Here is a 20,119-nt window from a genome sequence, read left to right as displayed (position 1 = left end):
TTTTCTAAAAAATCACCAAGAACTTAATAGCTTAAAATAGCATTCATGTTGTTGTATATCACATTATTGTGGGCCATAAATTTGGGCAGAGCTTAGCTAGGTTCTTCTCTAATAAGCTCACTTGGTGATATTTGACTAAAGGTTAGACATTTCATTTACATATCTGGAACATATCTGGATAGCTGGCCGGCTGGGCTTGCTGGGACTGCCAAACTGAGCGTGTATATGTGGCTTCTCTAGCATGGTGGTTCAGAGTAGTTAGACTTCTTAAGTGGCAGCTCAGTACTCCTGGGGAAAGAAACCAGAGTCTTACAATCTACAAGACTTATTAATACCTAGTCCTGAAAGTTATACAACTTCTGTTAGTCAAAAGCAAGCCACAGGGCCAGCCCAGATTAAAAGGAAAGGACTACATAAGGGCATGAATACTGACTGCATGGTGTGGTGTGTTTTTGGGGGAAGAGGGTCATCTTTGAAAACTATGCCATTGGTTCTAAGAGTATAACTCTGCATAGTATGTATAAAACTTATTTTTTAACAGAATGGTATTCAGATATTGTAATCCAAGCTTATTATTGTAAACTTAAGCTATCTTAATATTTTCATTTCCCTATAATAGTTTCAGATTTACAGTGAACACCAGTATACTACCACAACACTTGTGGTAGTCTCACTAAAGATTTTTGGAGGAAAAGAAGTCCTTTTCTTAAATTATAAAAACAAGCATTCATAATTCCAGCATAAGCACAACTACTCTCATTTATGTGTTCCTGTTCTTTTTCATTTAATGTGGATTTTTTTAATCCTTACCGGAGGATATGTTTATTGATTTTAGGGAGGGAGGGAGGGAGAGAAGGCAGGAAAAAGAGAGAGAGAGAACACAAGAATGCAAACTCAAACACAAATGTACCCTGAACGCAAATGTGCCCCTACTGGGAATCCAGTCCACAACCTAGGTATGTGCCCTGACTGGGAATCAAATTTGCAACATTTTGATGTAACAAACACTCTAACCAAATAAGCCACCCAGCTAGGGCTCATGTATTTTTATAGCTATTGCTTGTGTGCATATAATTTTAAAATATTTTTGAAAATATGTGAAGTTTTTAGATTATTTTATTATGGCCTTGTAAGTAATGAGTGTCTGATGTTTTCTTGAATGGCTACTGTTTCTAACCATGCCACTATTTGGACAATTAAGTTGCTTCCCAACTGAGAAAAGCTCTCGAATCCAATGAAATGTTATCCTATATAATAAAAAGCATAATATGCAAATTGTCTCCTCAACCAGAGTTCTTCCCGGAGTTTGACCAGGGGTGGGCTGGCTGGGGGAAGGGAGAGAGGCCCTGGCCAGCAGCAATGGCAGGCAGCTGGAGGAAGGGAAGGAGTACCCAGCCAGCAGCCGCTAGGGACCCTCCCAGTGCACAAATTTCATGCACTGGGCCTCTAGTTGTTTATAACATTTCAGTCTGAAACTGGTTATGTGCAAAGTTTATCCCACCCGACTCACATTACCTTAAGAATTGAAACTGATGGCCGAAACCGGTTTGGCTCAGTGGATAGAGCCTCGGCCTGCGGACTGAAAGGTCCCAGGTTCGATTCCGGTCAAGGGCATGTACCTGGGTTGCGGGCATATCCCCAGTAGGAGATGTGCAGGAGGCAGCTGATCGATGTTTCTCTCTCATCGATGTTTCTAACTCTCTATCTCTCTCCCTTCCTCTCTGTAAAAATCAATAAAATATATTAAAAAAAAAAAAAAAAAAAAAAGAATTGAAACTGATGAAATAAATGGCAGAGAAACAAAGAAGTTGGAAGGAAGAAAGATCAACTTTAGTCCTGGTTGGCTTTGAAACTGCATTAGGAACAAATAAAGAAGTTAGAAAAAAGCTATATTTTAAAGTTTGATGCAGCATTTTTGTCAATTAAGTAAATTATCATTTTTACCAGTATTCTGGCAGTTATTTTCAGAGTTGGGCTGAGTAAATTTCCTATTTAAAGTTTACCTGCAGGTTTAAGTATATTAGAAACTTTCAGTTTAAGTACTAAGAATAGATATGTATATTACATTTCTAATGAATTGTATTCCTCTTTGTTGTGGAACTCCTGTGAACTCTAAGAAGCAGTAACCAGTTCATACCATTTGCTAATATACACTGAAATAACTATAATTTCAACAATTTTTCCAATTTGAGCTGATTAGAGGAGGGATATTCTAACGTTGAAATCTATAGTCTTAGGGATACCGAGTCTTGTAGAAGATCATTTATGAGTCCTCTTACAGTGATACAAGATGATATTAACTTATCAAGGCAGTTAAATTTTGTTTTATTAAAAGATTTTTCAGAGAAAGCTGTTCTTGATTGTCACAGAACAGCTTTGTTCATTCTGTCTAGAATTAACCTTGACTGTAAAAAAATTTATCTAACATATTCTATATTGAGTATATTTAAATTTCATCTTGTTTGGCCATCTGTGGAAACAGATGGTTGCTATTTTTCATATAGTAACTTTACATACTTGAAACCTAACATTTATCTTTTAGGGTGTACTTGTGTTTGAATTAAGTTATTTACATAATACAGATTGACCTAAACAGCATTCTGCCCATGAGAAAGATGCTCTCTGGTGATTATTAAAATATTCTTCTGGCCTATTGTTTAGTCATGTTTGTGTGTGTATATATTCATTGTCTTACTGAGCAGTTAGTTAATTGAAATTACATTGCTCCATTGCTGGAACTATCTTTAGAACATGTGCCCAAATATAAGATCTATCAACAAATGTTATAGCAAAATGCCTCACTAGAGAAAATGGTCTGGACTTAATCTGACTTTTGAATTGTATATTTGCTCTGGGGAAAACATTGAGAATTTGACCTGGGCTCTAATCATCTCATTTTTGGCAAATTCTTGGAATGTTAAATTGATCCTGGGATTAATTTATGGGTCTGAGTCAGATCTGGGGTGATCCCAGAAAATTATATCGGCCTCTGCAAAGTGTACTCTAGGACATCTCATGTGTTCTACACTTGAGACTTACTACTTAGATCTCTCATTTAAAAAGATTTCTTCAAAGAAACCATAGATTTAGGATAATGTAATAGTCAAATACAAGAGAGCAATAAGAACATGGCACAACTGATCCTTCTGTTCCTATTCAAGCTCTTTGTTGCCGGGAGCCGGTCCATCCTTGCTGTTTCAAAGGACCTGGCATATATGGCATACTGTTCTTAATATGTTTGCTCACCTTCTTGGCACTATGTGTTTTAACCAAGGTCTCCTCTCTGAGAAAGGTTGTTTCCCCAGGTAGGGATTTTCCCCTGAAGTTAGGGAGGGAATAAAACCTCTTAACTAAGTGCCAGGCGGGTAATTAATCACTTTAACTACGAACAATCGTGCTTAAGCTACATAATCTTTACTCCCTGGAATGAAGATAAGAAACGCCCTAACCTTTGTAATAGAGATTGATAGGATTGAATCAACTGGTATAAATACAGATGCAACAAGACAGCAAGACACAGAACTAGAGACAGAAGAACTTTGCTGGAGAGAACATGGCAAAAGATCCTGGACTGAACCTGACTACAGAAATGGGCAAGAGAACCTGACTAGAACCTGGTGACAGAACCTGGCTGGAGAACCTAGCGAGGGAACATGGCTACTGAACCTGCCTGGAGAACCTAGCAAGAGAACATGGACACAGAACCTGGCTGGAGATCCAAACCAGAACTTCACTGGAGATCCTAAGCAGAACTTCGCTGGAGATCCTGGCCAGAACTTGGCTAGAGATCCTGGCTAGGCCGCTGATGAACTGAATGCTGCCTCCATGTCATTCCTTCTTCACCGACTCTGTCTACACCTTTGGGGAACCCCTGGACCCGCTGGGACTGGACCCCAGCACTTTGTCAGCTACATCACAGGTTTAAAATCAGTGATCTAGCCGGCCAGTGTGGCTCAGTGCTTGAGTGTTGACTTCTGAACCAAGAAGTCACGGTTTGATTCCAGTTAGGGCACATGCCCAGGTTGCGGGCTTGATCCCCAGTGTGGGGTCTGTAGGAAGCAGCCGATCAATGATTCATCATTGATGTTTCTATCTCTCTCTTCCTTCCTCTCTGAAATTAGTAAAGTATCCTATATAATAAAAGCCTAATATGCTAAGTGTCTGGTCATCTGGCCAGCCGTTCAACCAATCAAAGCAAAATATGCTAATGGTATGCTAAGGCCGCTCAACTGCTCGCTATGACATGCACTGACCCACCAGGGGCAAACAGTTGACCATTTGCTATGACGTGCATTGACCACCACGGGGCAGACTCTCTGACCGGTTGGTTAGCTTGCTGCTGGGGTCTGGCTGATCAGGATTGAGTGAAAAGAGCCGGACATGCCCTGGAGCCCTCCTGCGGTCCCTCCATGGCTGGCCAACCTCCTGTGTCTCTCCCCAGCCCCAATCATGCACCGGTGGGGTCCCTCAGGCTGGCTGTCTCACAATCCGGGACCCCTTAGGGGATGTCGGAGAGCCAGTTTTGGCCAAATTCCACAGGCCAGGCTGAGGGACCCCGCTGGTGCATGAATTCGTGCACCGTGCCTCTAGTACAGCCGTGGGCAAACTACGGCCCGCGGGCCGGATCCGGCCCGTTTGAAATGAATAAAACTATTGAAAAAAAAGACCGTACCCTTTTATGTAATGATGTTTACTTTGAATTTATATTAGTTCACACAAACACTCCATCCATGCTTTTGTTCCGGCCCTCCGGTCCAGTTTAAGAACCCATTGTGGCCCTCGAGTCAAAAAGTTTGCCCACCCCTGCTCTAGTATGTATATATACTAAATAAGTGATCTAATCCAGTCTGATAAGAAATCGTCTTCCCAGTGTCAAAATTATTGAGAAGACTTGTTTGAAATATGGATGAATCTTATCCTAAATATATATACTTAAAATATTAACTAATGGTTGAAAAACCAAAAAGTTTATTTCCCATGTCTTAGTATTATTCATCACTCTAGGTCTGCATAAAATATAAATAACATAAACTATTTTGGGGGATTAAGTCCTATTTAAAAACAACAACAAGGCAATGTATGGGAGTGAAAGTAATAAAAAATTACAACTGCAGGATTAAGATATTTGATTCACTTGGAAGAAATAAATATGCTTCTCCCAATTACTACCCCTTCTCACATCTCCAAAATAACTGCTTTCTTCATTTTTGATAATATAGTGTAGTTTGCCTGTTTTTAAGTAGGATCATAAAACATGTATTCTTTTGTATCTGGTTTCTTTTTTTAAAAATTATTATTATTTTATTTTAGTCCTTACTTGAGGATATGCTTTTTTATTGATTTTTAGAGAGAGAAGGGAGGTAGAGAGAAACATCGATTGGTTGCCTGCCATATGTGTCCCAACTAGGAATCCAACCAGTAACCTAGGTATGTGCCCTGACTGGGAATCAAACCCATACACCTTTTGATGCATGGGACCACATTCCAACCAACTGAGCCACTCAGCCAGGGCATGTTTGTGTCTGGTTTCTTTTGCTCAGTATCACATTTGTAAGATTCATCCATATTGTTTTTATTTTGTTTGTTTGTTTGTTTGTTTGTTTTTATTTTAGTAAATCTTTATTGTTCATATTATTTTTTTCCCACCATAGCTCCCCTCCACCCAGTTCCCACCCCACCCTCTGACCTTACCCCCCCACTGTCCTCATCCCTAGGTGCACGATCTTTGTCCAGTCTCTTCCCGCATCTCCCACACCCCTTTCCCCACCAAGAATAGTCAGTCCATTCCCTTTCTATGTCCCTGATTCTATTATAATCACCAGTTCATTCTGTTCATCAGATTATTATTTTTTTCTTAATTAAATCTTTATTGTTCAGATTATTACATTTGTTCCTCTTTTTTCCCCCCATAACTCCCCTCCTCCCAGTTCCCGCCCCACCCTCTGCCCTCATTCCCCACCCACTGTCCTCATCCATAGGTGCACGATTTTTGTCCAGTCTCTTCCCGCATCTCCCACACCCCTTTCCCCCCCAAGAATAGTCAGTCCATTCCCTTTCTATGTCCCTGATTCTATTATGATCACCAGATTATTTGTTCACTTGATTCTTAGATTCACTTGTTGATAGATGCATGTTGTTCATAATTTGTATCTTTACCTTTTTCTTCTTCTTCCTCTTCTTAAAGGATACCTTTCAGCATTTCATATAATACTGGTTTGGTGGTGATGAACTCCTTTAGCTTTTCCTTATCTGTGAAGCTCTTTATCTGACCTTCAATTCTGAATGATAGCTTTGCTGGATAAAGTAATCTTGGTTGTAGGTTCTTGGTATTCATCACTTTGAATATTTCTTGCCATTCCCTTCTGGCCTGCAAAGTTTCTGTTGAGAAATCAGCTGACAGTTGTATGGGTACTCCCTTGTAGGTAACTGAGTTTCTTTCTCTTGCTGCTCTTAAGAGTCTCTCTTTGTCTTTTGCTCTTGGCATTTTAATTATGATGTGTCTTGGTGTGGTCCTCTTTGGATTCCTTTTGTTTGGGGTTCTCTGTGCTTCCTGGACTTGTAAGTCTATTTCTTTCACCAGGTAGGGGAAGTTTTCTGTCATTATTTCTTCAAATAGGTTTTCAGTATCTTGCTCTCTCTCATCTTCTGGCACCCCTATAATTCTGATGTTGGTACGCTTGAAGCTGTCCCAGAGGCTCCTTACACTATCTTCGTATTTTCGGATTCTTTTTTCATTTTGCTTTTCTGGTTGGGTGTTTTTAGCTTCTTCACATTTCAAATCTTTGCCTTGACTCTTGCGCTCCTCTGGTCTGCTGTTGGGAGTCTGTACAACATTCGTTATTTCAGTCCGTGTATGCTCAATTTTTAGTTGGTTCTTTATCACAACATCGAGGGTCTCATTAGATTTCTCGAGGATCTCAATAACTTTATCGGCGGCTTCTAGGCAGTTCTTGAGAGACCTTAAAAGTGTGGTTCTGAACTGAATATCCTCCATTGACAGTTTTGTCCTGTTTCTTTGTTCCGCATTTTTTATGCTTTCTTGGTGCACTCCCTAGTGGTCTTTGTGCGCAGTCTTGTTGTAGTTAAGCCTTGATTGTTGTAGTTAATACTAGGGGGATTTGACCTCCAGGCCAACTGGCTGTGAGAATCAGCTGTGACTGCAGTGTGGAAACTTCTGTCCTCTAGGGAGGTGCTAATCTAGCCTTTGCCTGAGGCTATCTGGCAAATGGCTCTGTGCAGGGCTTGGGCGGGGCGGGTCGCACGGGATCAACCGGGCGGGTGCAGGGAGCAGTTATGTCTGCTCTTAGTCCCGTCCCCAGAGGCTCTGCCTCTCAGAGTCCCAGCAACCGCTGCAAACCTCGGAGAGAAAGGTGCCCTCGCGTTCCAACCGATGCCAGACAGTCCCGCTTCTCCCGTTTGAGTCTGGGTCCCTAGAGACTCGCCCAGAACTGGAGCTCAGAATCTGAGACTCCCTCCGGATTGAAAACGACAACCGCACCCTCAGCTACCAGCCTGCTCCGCGCGTACCTCCGCACCTTTGTATTTTCCACACTGCGCCTCCTCTGAGTCTCGTATGCTGTTCTCTTTCCTTCTAGTTGAAGAATTTCCCCTCAGCCAGTCTTCCTGTGGTTCTGGGCGATGTCCATTCCATCTTTTAGTTGTATTTGTGAAGTGGTTGTTCGAGGCAGCTAACTCCGGTGTTTACCTATGCCGCCATCTTGGTTTTCTCCTCATCCATATTGTTGTATGTGGTTGTAATTCATGCAGTATCATTGCTGAATATTTGGTTATGTGAATATGCCACAATTTACTTGTTCATATTTGGTTTGTTTCCAGTGTTTGACTCTTATGGATAATTAGAGGCTGGGTGCATGAAAATTCGTGTACTCGGGGTGGGGAGTTCCTCAGCCCAGCCTGCGCCCTCTCACAGTCTGGCACCCCTCAGGGAATGTCCACCTGCCAGCTTAGGCCTGCTCCCTGGGGGAAACAGGCCTAAGCTGGCAGTCAGACATCCCCCTGGCAGCCCAGGAGCCCTCGGGGGATGTCCGACTACAGCTTAGGGCGGCTGTGGGGAGCCTGCCTAAGCCGCACTCAGACACCCTTAGTGCTGTGGAGGAGGCAGGAGAGGCTCCTGCCACTGCCACTGTGCTCACAGCCATCAGCCCGGCTTGTGGCTGAGCAGAGCTTCCCCCTATGGGAGCACACTGACCACTGGAGGCAGCTCCGGCGTTGAGCATCTGCCCCCTGGTGGTCAGTGTGCATCATAGCAACCAGTTGTTCCCCCATTAGGGTCAATTTGCATATTACCCCCCCCCTTTTTTTTACCCTTTTATTATATAGGATGATTCATGTACATATCTCTTAGTACACATGTGTACACATTTCTGTTGGGTTTAATCATAGGACTGAAATTGCTGGGTTGTAGGCAAGTGTTTATTCCACTGTAATGGATAATACCAAATAGTTTTACATAGTGGTTGTACCAGTTTGTAGTCCCACCCACCAACAGTTTCAGGAGTTTCTGTTGTTCCACATCTTCACCAGTGCTGGGGTCCAACCCCAGCACCAACACTAGATATTGTTAATTTTTTCATTTTAAGCTATCTGGTGAATGTTTAGTGATTTTTTTATTGTGGTTTCTAATTATATTTTCTTGATTATTAATAAGGTTGAGCACCTTTGTGTGTATTTATTGGTCAACTCATTTTTCAATCAGACTGTCTTTCTAATTGATTTGTAGGTATTCCTTGTATATTCAGGATGTGAGCCCTTTGTCAGTTATATGTTTCAACTACTTTCCCCTATTCTGACTTTCCTTTTCACTCTTAATGGTATCTTTTTGTGAATAGACATTCCCAGTTTTAAGATTGGTTCTGTTATCTTATCCTTCTTCAGTAGTGACTTCTGTGTCTTGTTTATATTCTAAAAGCTTTAGTATTTGTCTTTCACATTTTGATCTACAATCCACCTGGAATTGACTTTTGTATGTGCTGTGAGTTGAGTCAATTTTGTTTTTGTTTTTTTTTTCTCCATATGGAAATCCATTTGACTCATCATTATATATTGGCGTGACTCTTGTTTCCTCAGATCTCTAAAGTGCCACCTTTGGTCTTTCTATGGCTGTTTTTATTTTTGGGTTCTCTTTTCAGTTCCATGAGTCCATTTGTAAATTTACCTTTCTCTTAAGTTATAGTTTTGTAATAAGTCTTGATATCTAATAGAGCAAGTGCTCCTCTTTTTTCCTTTTCTTCGAGAGGGTTTGTTATTCTTGACCCTTTGCTTTTCCATATAAACTTTCAAATAAGCTTATCAAATTTAATGCATATGCATGTACACACATGTATACATGCACACACAAAACTGTTGGAATTTTTTTACATATTGTATTAAATTTCCAGATCAGTTTGGGTAAAAGTGGCATATTTTCATTGAGTCTTTAACCCATGAGCATAGTATATTTATATGATTATTTAGGCCTTTTGTTTCTCTTAACAAAATTTACTAGTTTTAAAAAAATACTTTTTTATTGAATTTTAGAGAGAGAAAGGGAGATGGAGAAACATCGATATGAGGGTGGAACATCAATAGGCTGCCTCCTGCACACCCCCTACTGGGGATCAAGCCCACAATCTGGGCGTGTGCCCTGACAGGGAATTGAACCAGCAGCCTTTAGGTGCCTAGGACCGTGGTCAGCAAACTGTGGCTCGCGAGCCACATGTGGCTCTTTGGCCCCTTGAGTGTGGCTCTTCCTAAGCCTTAGCAGTGCCCTAATTAAGTTAATAACAATGTACCTACCAATATAGTTTAAGTTTAAAAATTATGGCTCTCAAAAGAAATTTCAATCGTTGTACTGTTGATATTTGGCTCTGTTGACTAATGAGTTTGCCGACCACTGGCCTAGGACAACACTCAACTAACTAAACCACACTGGCCAGGGCCCAAAATTTACTAGTTTTATGTTCAGGTCTTGAACTTCATTTATTATTTTTATTCCTATTTATTATTTATTACTATTATGAATGATATTTTAAAACATTTTCTTTTTCTGTTCATTTCTAAGATACAGTTGATTTTGTTTGTTGACCTATGTTCATCAACCTTGCTAAACTTGCTGTTAATTCTAATAATTCTAATAAGCTACCTATATATTTTTTGCCTGTGAATGATAGTCATAGTCTTCTTTTCTAATCTTTATTTCTCTTGACTTATTGAACTGAGTAGGATTGCAACACAGAATTGAAGTGGTAGGAGGTTTTTCCCCCTCCTTATCTCAAAAGGAAAGCTTTCGGTATTTCAACATTAAATATAATGTATTTTTTTGTATATGCCTGTTCCATTTACTGTGGGTTCATAACCAATTAAGAATTCAGTGGCATGAAGCATCCATTTATTATGATCATGGATTCTGTGGATTAGGGATTTACATAGGGCACATCATAAAGGTTTATCTGCTTGTTGTCTGAGGGGTTGGCTGCAAGATGAAAAGGCCACAGGGAAGGAATGATCTGAAGGCTCATTTGTTCATAGGTCCTCTCTACCTCAATCCTTCCATGTGGTCTCTTCATGTAGGCTAGTATGAGCTTCTTCACAGCATTGTAGCTGGTTTCTCCTAAAGCAAGCATTCCCAAAGAGAGAAAACCAGGTAGAAGCTGTATCTTTTTACAACCTAGTCACAGAAGTCATATGTCTCATTTTTGCTATACCCTGATTGGAACAGTCAGAAGTCCCCATCCATATATAAAAGGAGGGAACATAGATCCTGCTTTTTGGTGAAAGGAGTGTCTGTTAGACACATTGTAAGAAGAGCACTTGGGATGGCACACATACATATATATTTGTATACGTGTGTATTTAGTTAGAGAAATGCACAGAATAGGATCTGCCGTGAATTTTTATCAGATTAAGAATGTTCCCATTTCTTCATAATATGAATTTAACGGTTTTGTTTTGAATGGATATTAAACTTTATAAAATGCCTTTTCTCTGTTGAAATGAAAATGATTTTATTTTCCGTTAATGTGATTAATTTTGTTAATTGTAATAAATTAATAAATTCAACTTGGTCATGATTATTATCTTTTTTTAATATATTAGCACATTTGGTTTGCTAATACTTTATTTATTTATTTATTTTTGAGGATTTTTGCATCTTTGAAAGCTCCTTGAGGGTAGGGGCCAAATCCCACTCTGGCTCTTAATACTGTTGCTATGAACATTCAAGCGCAAGATTTTATGTGGGCATATGTTTTTATTTTTCTTGGATGTATATCCAGAATTTGACATATTTCCTAATCTGTACCTGGCATACCACATTTCTTTTGTACCATTATATTTCCCATTTTGTCTGCTTTTATTTTACCTACTAGAGACCCGGTGCACGAAAATCGTGCACTGGCAGGGAGGGTCCCTCAGCCTGGCCTGTGCCCTCTCTCAGTCCAGGACCCCTCGTTCCTAACCACCCACCTGCCTGCTGCTCCTTACCTCTTGGCTCACTGTTCCTTAGCACTGCTGCAGAGGCGGGAGAGGCTCTGGCTGAGCAGCGCTCCCCCCTTCCCTCCCCCCCCCCCCACACACACACCGTGGGAGGGCACTGACCACCAGGGGACTGCTCCTGGGATGAGCATCTGCCCCCTGGTAGTCAGTGCGCGTGATAGCGACCAGTCGTTCTGCCAGTCGTTCCACAGTTTGGTCGATTTGCATATTAGGCTTTTATTATATAGGATGTGGTCTCACCTGAATGTCCTTTATTTCCAACACATTGCACACTCCCAGCCTACTTCTATTTATCTTTTAAATGGCTCCTAGATTTTGATGAATCTTTACCAGGTATTAATCAAAAGAGAAGTGTTTTCCCAAGTCTCACTTGAGGAAACACTCTTTTGTCACAAAGGCTTTTTGTTATTATTAATCTAGATCATTTTGCTTCATTCTTCTGTCTTTTATTAGCTTTGTTGTTAATTTATTCTTATCTCAATCGTTATAGTGCAACTCTTAAATGTTTAGGTTTTATCCATTGCACACTATTTCTTTGGTGTGTATTTATAGCAGTCATGTTGTTTCTGTTTTACCTTAGGTTGGTTTAAATATCCTTTTGTCATTTTTAAATATAAAGCTTAAAAGCAATAAATTTAAGAGATAAACTGCCAGTAGTTTCTTTGGACACTTACTTCCTTGTATTTGCTCGTTGATTAGCCTTAGGTTTACAAGTAGTTATCAGAAGTATAAATACATACTGCTTTCATTAACTTTTACCTGGTTTACATGGTTTTGTAAGGCAGACTGAAGATATTTATAATTTGGATTACTTTATACATTTACCTATTGTAAGCATGAGTGGTTTAAAATTGGAATATCTGACCAGATATAAATTGTTTATTATTATAGGTCATTTACTAGTGCAGTTGTATTAGTTTAAAATAGTTTGAAAAGTTAGCGAATTAAGAAAAATGACTGTCCTCATTGTTAATTACATTCATTATAGTTAGTGAAATAATGATAATAAAACAGCCATGTTAATCTTAACACTTAGGTTTCAAAAATCAATGAAAAGTGATAATTCTTTCATTTTCTTTACAGTTTATGTAAATTTCATTTTACTTTAAACAAAAGCAAAAGGAAAAAGGAAATGTGACTTGCCACTTTGTCCACACATTGTTTATTTCCTAGTAGAGAAAATACTCACTTTGGGGGCTTTACCTCTGTTACTTATAGAAACTATTTAGTATATTTGTGTTTCAGTTTCAGAAGGCAAAACCTTTTTGTACCTTACTCTTAACCGAGTAAAAGATGATTAGAAAAGTAGTACCCGAGGACAACCAAATTATTGTAGAGAATCTTCATGTGGTGCATTAATTCATGTGCTTCTTCCTACGCCTGGAGTTGAGCCACTCCTCAAAGCAGCCCAAGTTTTTTGTCTGAAAACTACCTCCTTTTTGTCTGCGTGCTCTGTCTGTTCTCTCTCCTTCAGTTTCTTTGTCTCTCTTTATAAATAAGTAGAAAACCTTTCTTTAGTTCAGAGAGCAAAGGTCCAGGAGAAGAGCTGCAAAGGTCCAGGAGAAGAGCTATCTTAAGAAGTTTTTATTTGTGCCAACTAGAAGTGCTTTGTGGTAGGCCATCTGGACTGGAAGATTTCCTCAGAATGTAAAATATGTCGTGAGATTTAGAAAGCTGGGATTTGCCCTGGACTATCTGGGAAGGCAGCAGGAAACGCAGACAGAACTGGTTTATGTTGCTTGTGAAGTAGGTGGCAAGAATGGAAGACAGCTTGCCTGGTCTCGCTTCAGTATATGGTTCCTCTGCACTTACGAACTTCTGCACTGGTAACGTACCTCTCCTTTCCTGGGAATTCAGACCTGTCCCACAAACTTTACTACTTGTGACAAAAGAAGTCTGAGGAGTTTAAAATAAATCTAGATCCCTTCCTTTTTTAAAAATCCCTGCTCCCTTTAGAAATATGTGTCAATAATGGCATAAAGTATTTAAGACTGTAACCACTGTATAAACAAATATATTTCTGTTGTGAAGGCATAGTGGACTTTGCTCAACTTGTTCTTTCCCTGCTGCCCCCAAAAAGATGGTCATTATATTATTCTTGAGGGTGGGGGTGCGGGGAATGCGATTAAAACAGCAGATTTTAATGGAAAACAATAAAAGAGTATTTCTTAAATAATAACAAATAGGAAATTCTGTAGTTAAGCTGAATGTTTGCTTCTATAAAGTCTAACCAAAAAAAACTTCATCAAAAGCAGTCAGTTATCTGAATATCTGTTTTTAATTCTGTGTTAAATTAAGTAAGATTTTGAAAAAAGACCATTTTAATTGTGAATGAAATTTGGAGATAGAAGGAAGTGAAATCCTTTCCTGGGACTCGCCATTGTTCTCAGAGTACTGTAGCAAAATGTTTTTAAAATTTTCTTAACACAATTTCTCTTTTAATTTATGCTAGTAGGTAAGTTTTTAATAAGAATAACCTACAAGGAAAACACAAACTTAGTTTTTAAAAATAGAAAATAAGCCAACAACATAATTCATGTTAATTTCATTGAAACCAGAAATTAGTCTTATTTTCATATAATCATATTGTTAGCAGGAGGTAATGAATATTGTCATTTACTAAAGAAATAAGATATGTGAGCTTTAATAGTTAAAATGCCTTATTTAATTACAACTTCTTTGAGAGAAAAATTTGATTAGAAAACACTAATTATTACATAATTATAAATATACATTCATATTAGCTGCTGTGGTTTTATTAATATATTTTATTATGGTTTATTTTCAAAAATAAATTTTAGCTGTTATAGAATACATAGTGCATGACTTCTTGATACAGTACTTAATTTATTTCTATCTTTATATGAAAATATTTGAAGACAAATTCCATTTTAGAACAAAACAAAAAATCATTTAATTTTAATTTGTTATAATTTACTAATGTGATAAATCAGTTGTAATTTTGTTTTTTGTGTTTTGAAGAAGTATTTATAGACTGTGTCTTCATTTGGCTGCATTATATTGATTTTTATGTCTCTTACTAGCCTGAGAATATGCCTTTTGAACATTATGCTTATATTTTTGCAGAAATGTTTTCATTCACTATGCATCAAAATCTACAAATTAACCAAACTTGTATTGAAATTTTGGGTTCAGTACTAAATAGGTTCACATCATAGACTAAGTTCTGTTATGTTTTTTACTGAGAAAATTAAATTTTGTTTACAAAGAATTTTATTTTGTAGAAAACTATAAGGAAGGAAAAAAATCCCCTGAAATCCCACTTTCAAGAGATATACCTTGAGTCTTTACATCTGTACATATGTGTATGGCCATGGATATACAGTTCTACTCATATATAGAATACACTATAAATCTTGCCCTGCAAATTTTTTCTTTCCGGAGTATGTTGTCATGCCTACCAGATTTATTTATGATTATAAATATACACCATCCTTTTAAAGACCTACATAGTATATCATAGTACAACCATTTATTTAATCAGTTGCCTATTAATAGTCCTTTGGGCTAGTGCTTTTTATTTATTTAAACTATAAAGGCATGGTATTGTTACTGTTTTCTCATGGTTCTCTACCCATATTAGCTCCACTAATCTGATCCTCTGCCATTACCATTCTATATACAGTAAGGTCTGCCCAGTGTCTTAACATAAGTGCTTTATGAAGGGGAGATCAGAGACCATTTAAAAAATTTTTAATATTTGTTTTTTGGGTGGTATTTTGTATCAGGTACTTTTTTGAAATGGACTTTTTCCCCCCAAAGGTTAATCGGTAAGAACTTACTTTAGGATCATACTATTAACCCTCAAATCTATCATAAAATCCATCTAGTTTAGTTGTTTTTATGACACAAAACCTCAGGATTTTTTGGAAGCGTAACTCCATTTTTATCAGTTTTGGAATTTACTTTGCAAAAATGGTTTCATTTTTTCAAAAAATAAAGTAAGCAAGTCATATATGCAATCTAGTAATCCTTGTCCCCAACCTTTTTCAAAAAAGAAAAATCACTCAACTTCTCTCCCCCATAAAAGTGTAATATACATGTTTTAATATTTATGGCATAGATGTTTCATAGTCTGTGGATGCCTCCATATACTATCCCCGTCCTATACTATCAGAAATAACTGTTGTCATAAATGTTGGGTATATTATTTCCTTGCTTTGTAGTGTTATTCTGTAAACAATGGTATTTACTTTTATATAAAGCCCACCTGACTTGCTTTTTACACTCATCATTATATTCCTAAGATTCATACATGAGGTTACACATGGACATAGTTTATTTTTTATCACTGTAATATTCTATTGAATGTTGCTATCAATTTATTTGTGCAGTTTACAGTTGGTGGACAGAAAGGTTGCTTCCGCTTCGTTTCTGTTATGAATTACGCTGTTGTGAACAGTCTTGAGCATTTCTCTTGAATTGTGTGTGTGTGCCAGAGCCCAGGTTGGGGGACTGGCAGGCCACCTGTTTTGTAAATAAAGTTTTATTGGAATATAGCCACACCCAATCATTTACATAATTATCTGTAGCTGTTTTTGTTTTACAAAGGCATCTTAGTAGTTGCTACGGAGACTATATGGTCTGCATAGCCTAAAATATTTACTATCTTGTCCATTACGGAAGTTTGCCTGTCCTGCTGTAAGATCAGGGTATATACACCTAGGAATGTAATTGCTGGGTCTTAGGATGTATTTTCAGTTTTACCGGATAATGCTAAGAGTGGGTTTTTTCCCCCCTAAAATCATTGAAACAGTTTACTTTCTACCAGTAATGTATGGGAGTGATTCCATGTTACTCTGTGTCCTTGGGAACACTTGATATTGTCAGGCTTTAATTTTAATTTTAATTTTTTACTAGTTTGTTGAGTAAAAATGATATTTCATATGGTTCTAATTTTTCTTTCTGAGGTTATTAATTAGGTACTTGAGCCTCATTACTTATGTTCATTGGCCATTTATTTTTGCTTTTCAATGAGATAGTCTAGGGATTCTTTTATTCAGGATACTAATCATTTACCAGTTTTAGGTGTTACCACTATCTTTTCCCAGTTTATGAATTGATTTTTCTCTTTATTATTGTGTCTTTTAGTGAGCATACACTCTAAATTTTTCTATATCTTATTTATAGGAACCTTCTCTGTACTTGTAGGATATAAAGATATTCTCTGTTATTTTCTAAAGGTTTTATAATTTTTTCTTTAGTTCTTTAATATACTTGGATTTGATTTTTATGTGGGTGGAGCTAGGGACTTCAATATATACTTAATTTTAATGAATTTGTAAATTTTAATTTAACTTGCAAAGTTCAGATATTACTTCACATATTATTTTTCAGCTAGAATATTTCTCTCTTTTTCCTCTGGGACTCTAATGACACAAATATTAGGCCTGGGGCTGTTTTCATTTTTTGCCCTGTTTAAATTGTGCGAGTCATGTATGTGATGTATGTATGTAATATACATACAAAATATAATTTTTTAAATAGAAAAAGTCCTAATTTCAGAGGTTATTTTCTCTTCTTGCAAACAATTTAAAAAGCTTAGCCTATTTCCTATAATGTAGGCAGTGAGACTGGAAAGCATTGTTGCTCTAGACTAGCATAGTTAACCCTAACTGCAAAGAGGGAAGCAGGAAAGGTATCATGAAAGATTAGAAATTTGAAAATGTAGTGCTTTCAGTTATTTAATTAGAAATATGATAGCCTCTAGGGCATTATTTTATCACAGTGCTTGTAGCACAAGGTAATTCATATTTTCAGTGAAAACTGAGTCATCTAGAAATGACTACATTATTAGTTTGTGCCCTTGTTAGGAAGACAAGAAAGGAAATACTTCATTTTAGAACAATTGACAGAAAATCATTGACATTCAAAATTGCTAGAATGTTATGGGAATATCTCATTCTAATATACTGGATTGCCAACTTTTGGATATTTAGAATACAATATATTTATCACTGCAAAGGTAACATATATTTCTTGACAATTCAGAAGACAAATTAGCTATGATTCACTTTAGTGAAAGTATAATAAACAGCTGTTTTAAAACTATATTGAATATTAAAGTTTACTAGTTATATACAAATTTGCTTGCACCTCTAATAAGAGATTTAGTTATGCCAATAAATAGAATAGATTGATGGATAAAGGTTTATGGACCTACTTTCTCCACCACCACCACCCTCCCTCCCCCGCCTGCCCCACACACTCACATGAATTTAAGAATGCTTGAAAATTCACTTGTAGTTTATATTTTAACACTCAAGGCTAGAAACCATTTTTTTAAAAATATATTTTATTGAATTTTTACAGGGAGGAAGGGAGACGGATAGAGAGCTAGAAACATCGATGAGAGAGAAACATCAATCAGCTGCCTCCTGCACACCCCCTACTGGGTATGTGCCCATAACCAAGGTACATGCCCTTGACCGGAATCGAACCTGGGACCCTTCAGTTCACAGGCTGACGCTCTATCCACTGAGCCAAACCGGTTAGGGCTAGAAACTATTTTTAGAAGGAGCTAAGAAAGAAGAGGAAAATGTACTTGAATTAAGAAAAAGAATGGTAAAAAACCCCCAGAAAATAGATATTCTCTTTATTGAATAGATGTATTCCTTAAAAATGTATTGTGAATGAGAATGTGGTACCTTAAAGATTGGAAGATAAAAAAATAAAAACAAAGTTTTCAAACTGAAAGGGCAAGAGTGATGAATTCTATAGTCTGAGGATGGAACTCTAATTACAATTTGCTGTGTGACCACGAGTAACTCACCTCATTTCCCAGAGTCTTAGTTTACTTATCTATAAACTAGATGCCTGGTGCACGAAATTTATGTGTGTGTGTGTATGGGGGGGGGGGGTCTTCTCAGCCCAGCCTGCACCGTCTCCAATCCGGGACCCCTTGGGGGATGTTCAACTGCTGGTTTACGCCTAAACCGGCAGTCAGACATCCCTCTCACAATCTGGGACCACTGGCTCCTAACTGCTCAACTGCCTGCCTGATCGCCCCTACTGGCCCCTCTGCCAGCCTGATCACCCCTAACTGCCTCTGCCTGCTGGCCTGGTAGCCCCCAACTTCTACCCTCTGCCAACCTGGTTACCCCCAACTGCCCACCCCCGCCGTCCTGGTTGCCCCTCACTGCCCCCCTCTGCCGGCCTGGTTGCCCACAACTGCACCCCTCTGCTGACCTGGTCACCTCCAACTGCCCCCCACCCCCCGCCATCCTGGTCGCCCCTCACTGCTCCCCTCTGCTGGCCTGGTCCCCTCTCTGCCCCCCTCTGACAGCCTGGTCGCCCCCAACTTCCCCCACTGCTGGCCTGGTTGCCCACAACTGCCCCCCCTGCTGGTCTGGTCACCCCTCACTGCCCCCCCGCCAGCCCGGTCGCCCCACACAGCCTGCTGTTCATTCGTTTGGTTGTCTCTCACTAACCCTACTGCTGGCCTGGTCGCCCCACGCAGCCTGCTGTTTAGTCGTTTGATCGTCCGCTCGGTTGTGATGGCCCCTGGCTCTTTATATATATAGATGGCAGGATGGGTTGTTGGTCTTTAGGGACAGTCTCTTTTTTCTAGCTTTAGTAATCTATGAGTGCAAAGTTAATTGTCTTTCACTTGTAACAGTCCTTTATAAAATTGGAACACTGTCTAGAGGAAACTTGCTTTTAAAAAACTCAAGCTTCAGAAGCAATGCATTTTAGCTTAAATGTATGTTTAAGCAGCATATGATATGTTTTTATTGTGAAATTTATATGATATGGAAGTACTTATACGAAAAAGCAAAACTTTCCCTTTATCCCCTCTCCTTCTAATCTCACTCTTCTAGTCAGAAGTAACCCAATCACCTAGACTTTTTTCTGTGTCTACATTACATACATATATAAATATGAAGTCTTTACTTATTTTTTAAAAGTATTGGGGGGGGTGTGTTTTAATTATTCAGTGCATATTGTTTTGCATTTGCTTATTCCACTTGTCTTGTGGCTCTTTCAAAGTTTTAGCTTATACTCCTACCACATTGTTTTTAAATGTTTGGTGTCAACATATCATAGCTTATAAACCCCATTCATGGACTTTATGTCATTTTCAATTTTGTGCAATAATAAACAGTATAGTAAAGACCACCACTGTACGTGATAATAACTTATTGAACCCTCATTATATGGCAGTGCAGTGCATTATTTCATCAAATTAACCCCAAGCTTGAGATAAGGACTAATTAGCATGAAGAAATTACACATGAGGAAACCAGTCACAGAGCTGCTAAGTAGCAAACATTTACACAAGCAATGTAACACCAGAGCTCATGTACTATTCTACCACAGCTTTTATTGGGTTCCCAACGAGATTCTTGCTTCACCTGAAAAGGTGAAGTGCCAAGATTTTAGACAGGAAGAGGTTATAGAATTTTAGAGCTATAAGAACTGAAAAAATCAACCATTATACTCCTTTGCATCTCTGTTGTGACCCTGTAATTGATATCCAAACTGGGAAACTTGAGAGTGAAAGAAGGAGCATTATGATAATATTTATATTGAAATAGCAGACATATTTTCCTGGACAAATTGAAGCACATGGACACTTTAACCATAGCCTAGGTCCCCATCTTCT

General features: G+C 38.4%; 1 protein-coding gene across 8 annotated transcripts in view; it reads left to right on the top strand.

Moving 5' to 3' along the window:
- EML4 (EMAP like 4) overlaps window positions 1-20,119 on the top strand; it is a 160,749-nt gene that overhangs the window by 43,478 nt on the left and 97,152 nt on the right. The window contains exon 1 of one of the 8 annotated variants that reach the window (XM_036334753.1): window positions 13,238-13,319. The exons of the other annotated variants lie outside the window; for them this stretch is intronic. Coding sequence (XP_036190646.1) covers window positions 13,253-13,319 — 67 coding nt within the window. The 5' untranslated portion in view covers window positions 13,238-13,252. Of the gene's footprint in view, window positions 1-13,237; window positions 13,320-20,119 lie in introns of those variants that run through there. 8 annotated transcript variants of the gene reach the window in all.

This window comes from Myotis myotis, unplaced genomic scaffold, assembly GCF_014108235.1.
Source record: "Myotis myotis isolate mMyoMyo1 unplaced genomic scaffold, mMyoMyo1.p scaffold_m19_p_14, whole genome shotgun sequence".
NCBI lineage: Eukaryota > Metazoa > Chordata > Mammalia > Chiroptera > Vespertilionidae > Myotis > Myotis myotis.
The sequence above is the reverse complement of the archived record's forward strand: the minus strand, read 5'-3'. Positions and strand labels throughout refer to the sequence as shown.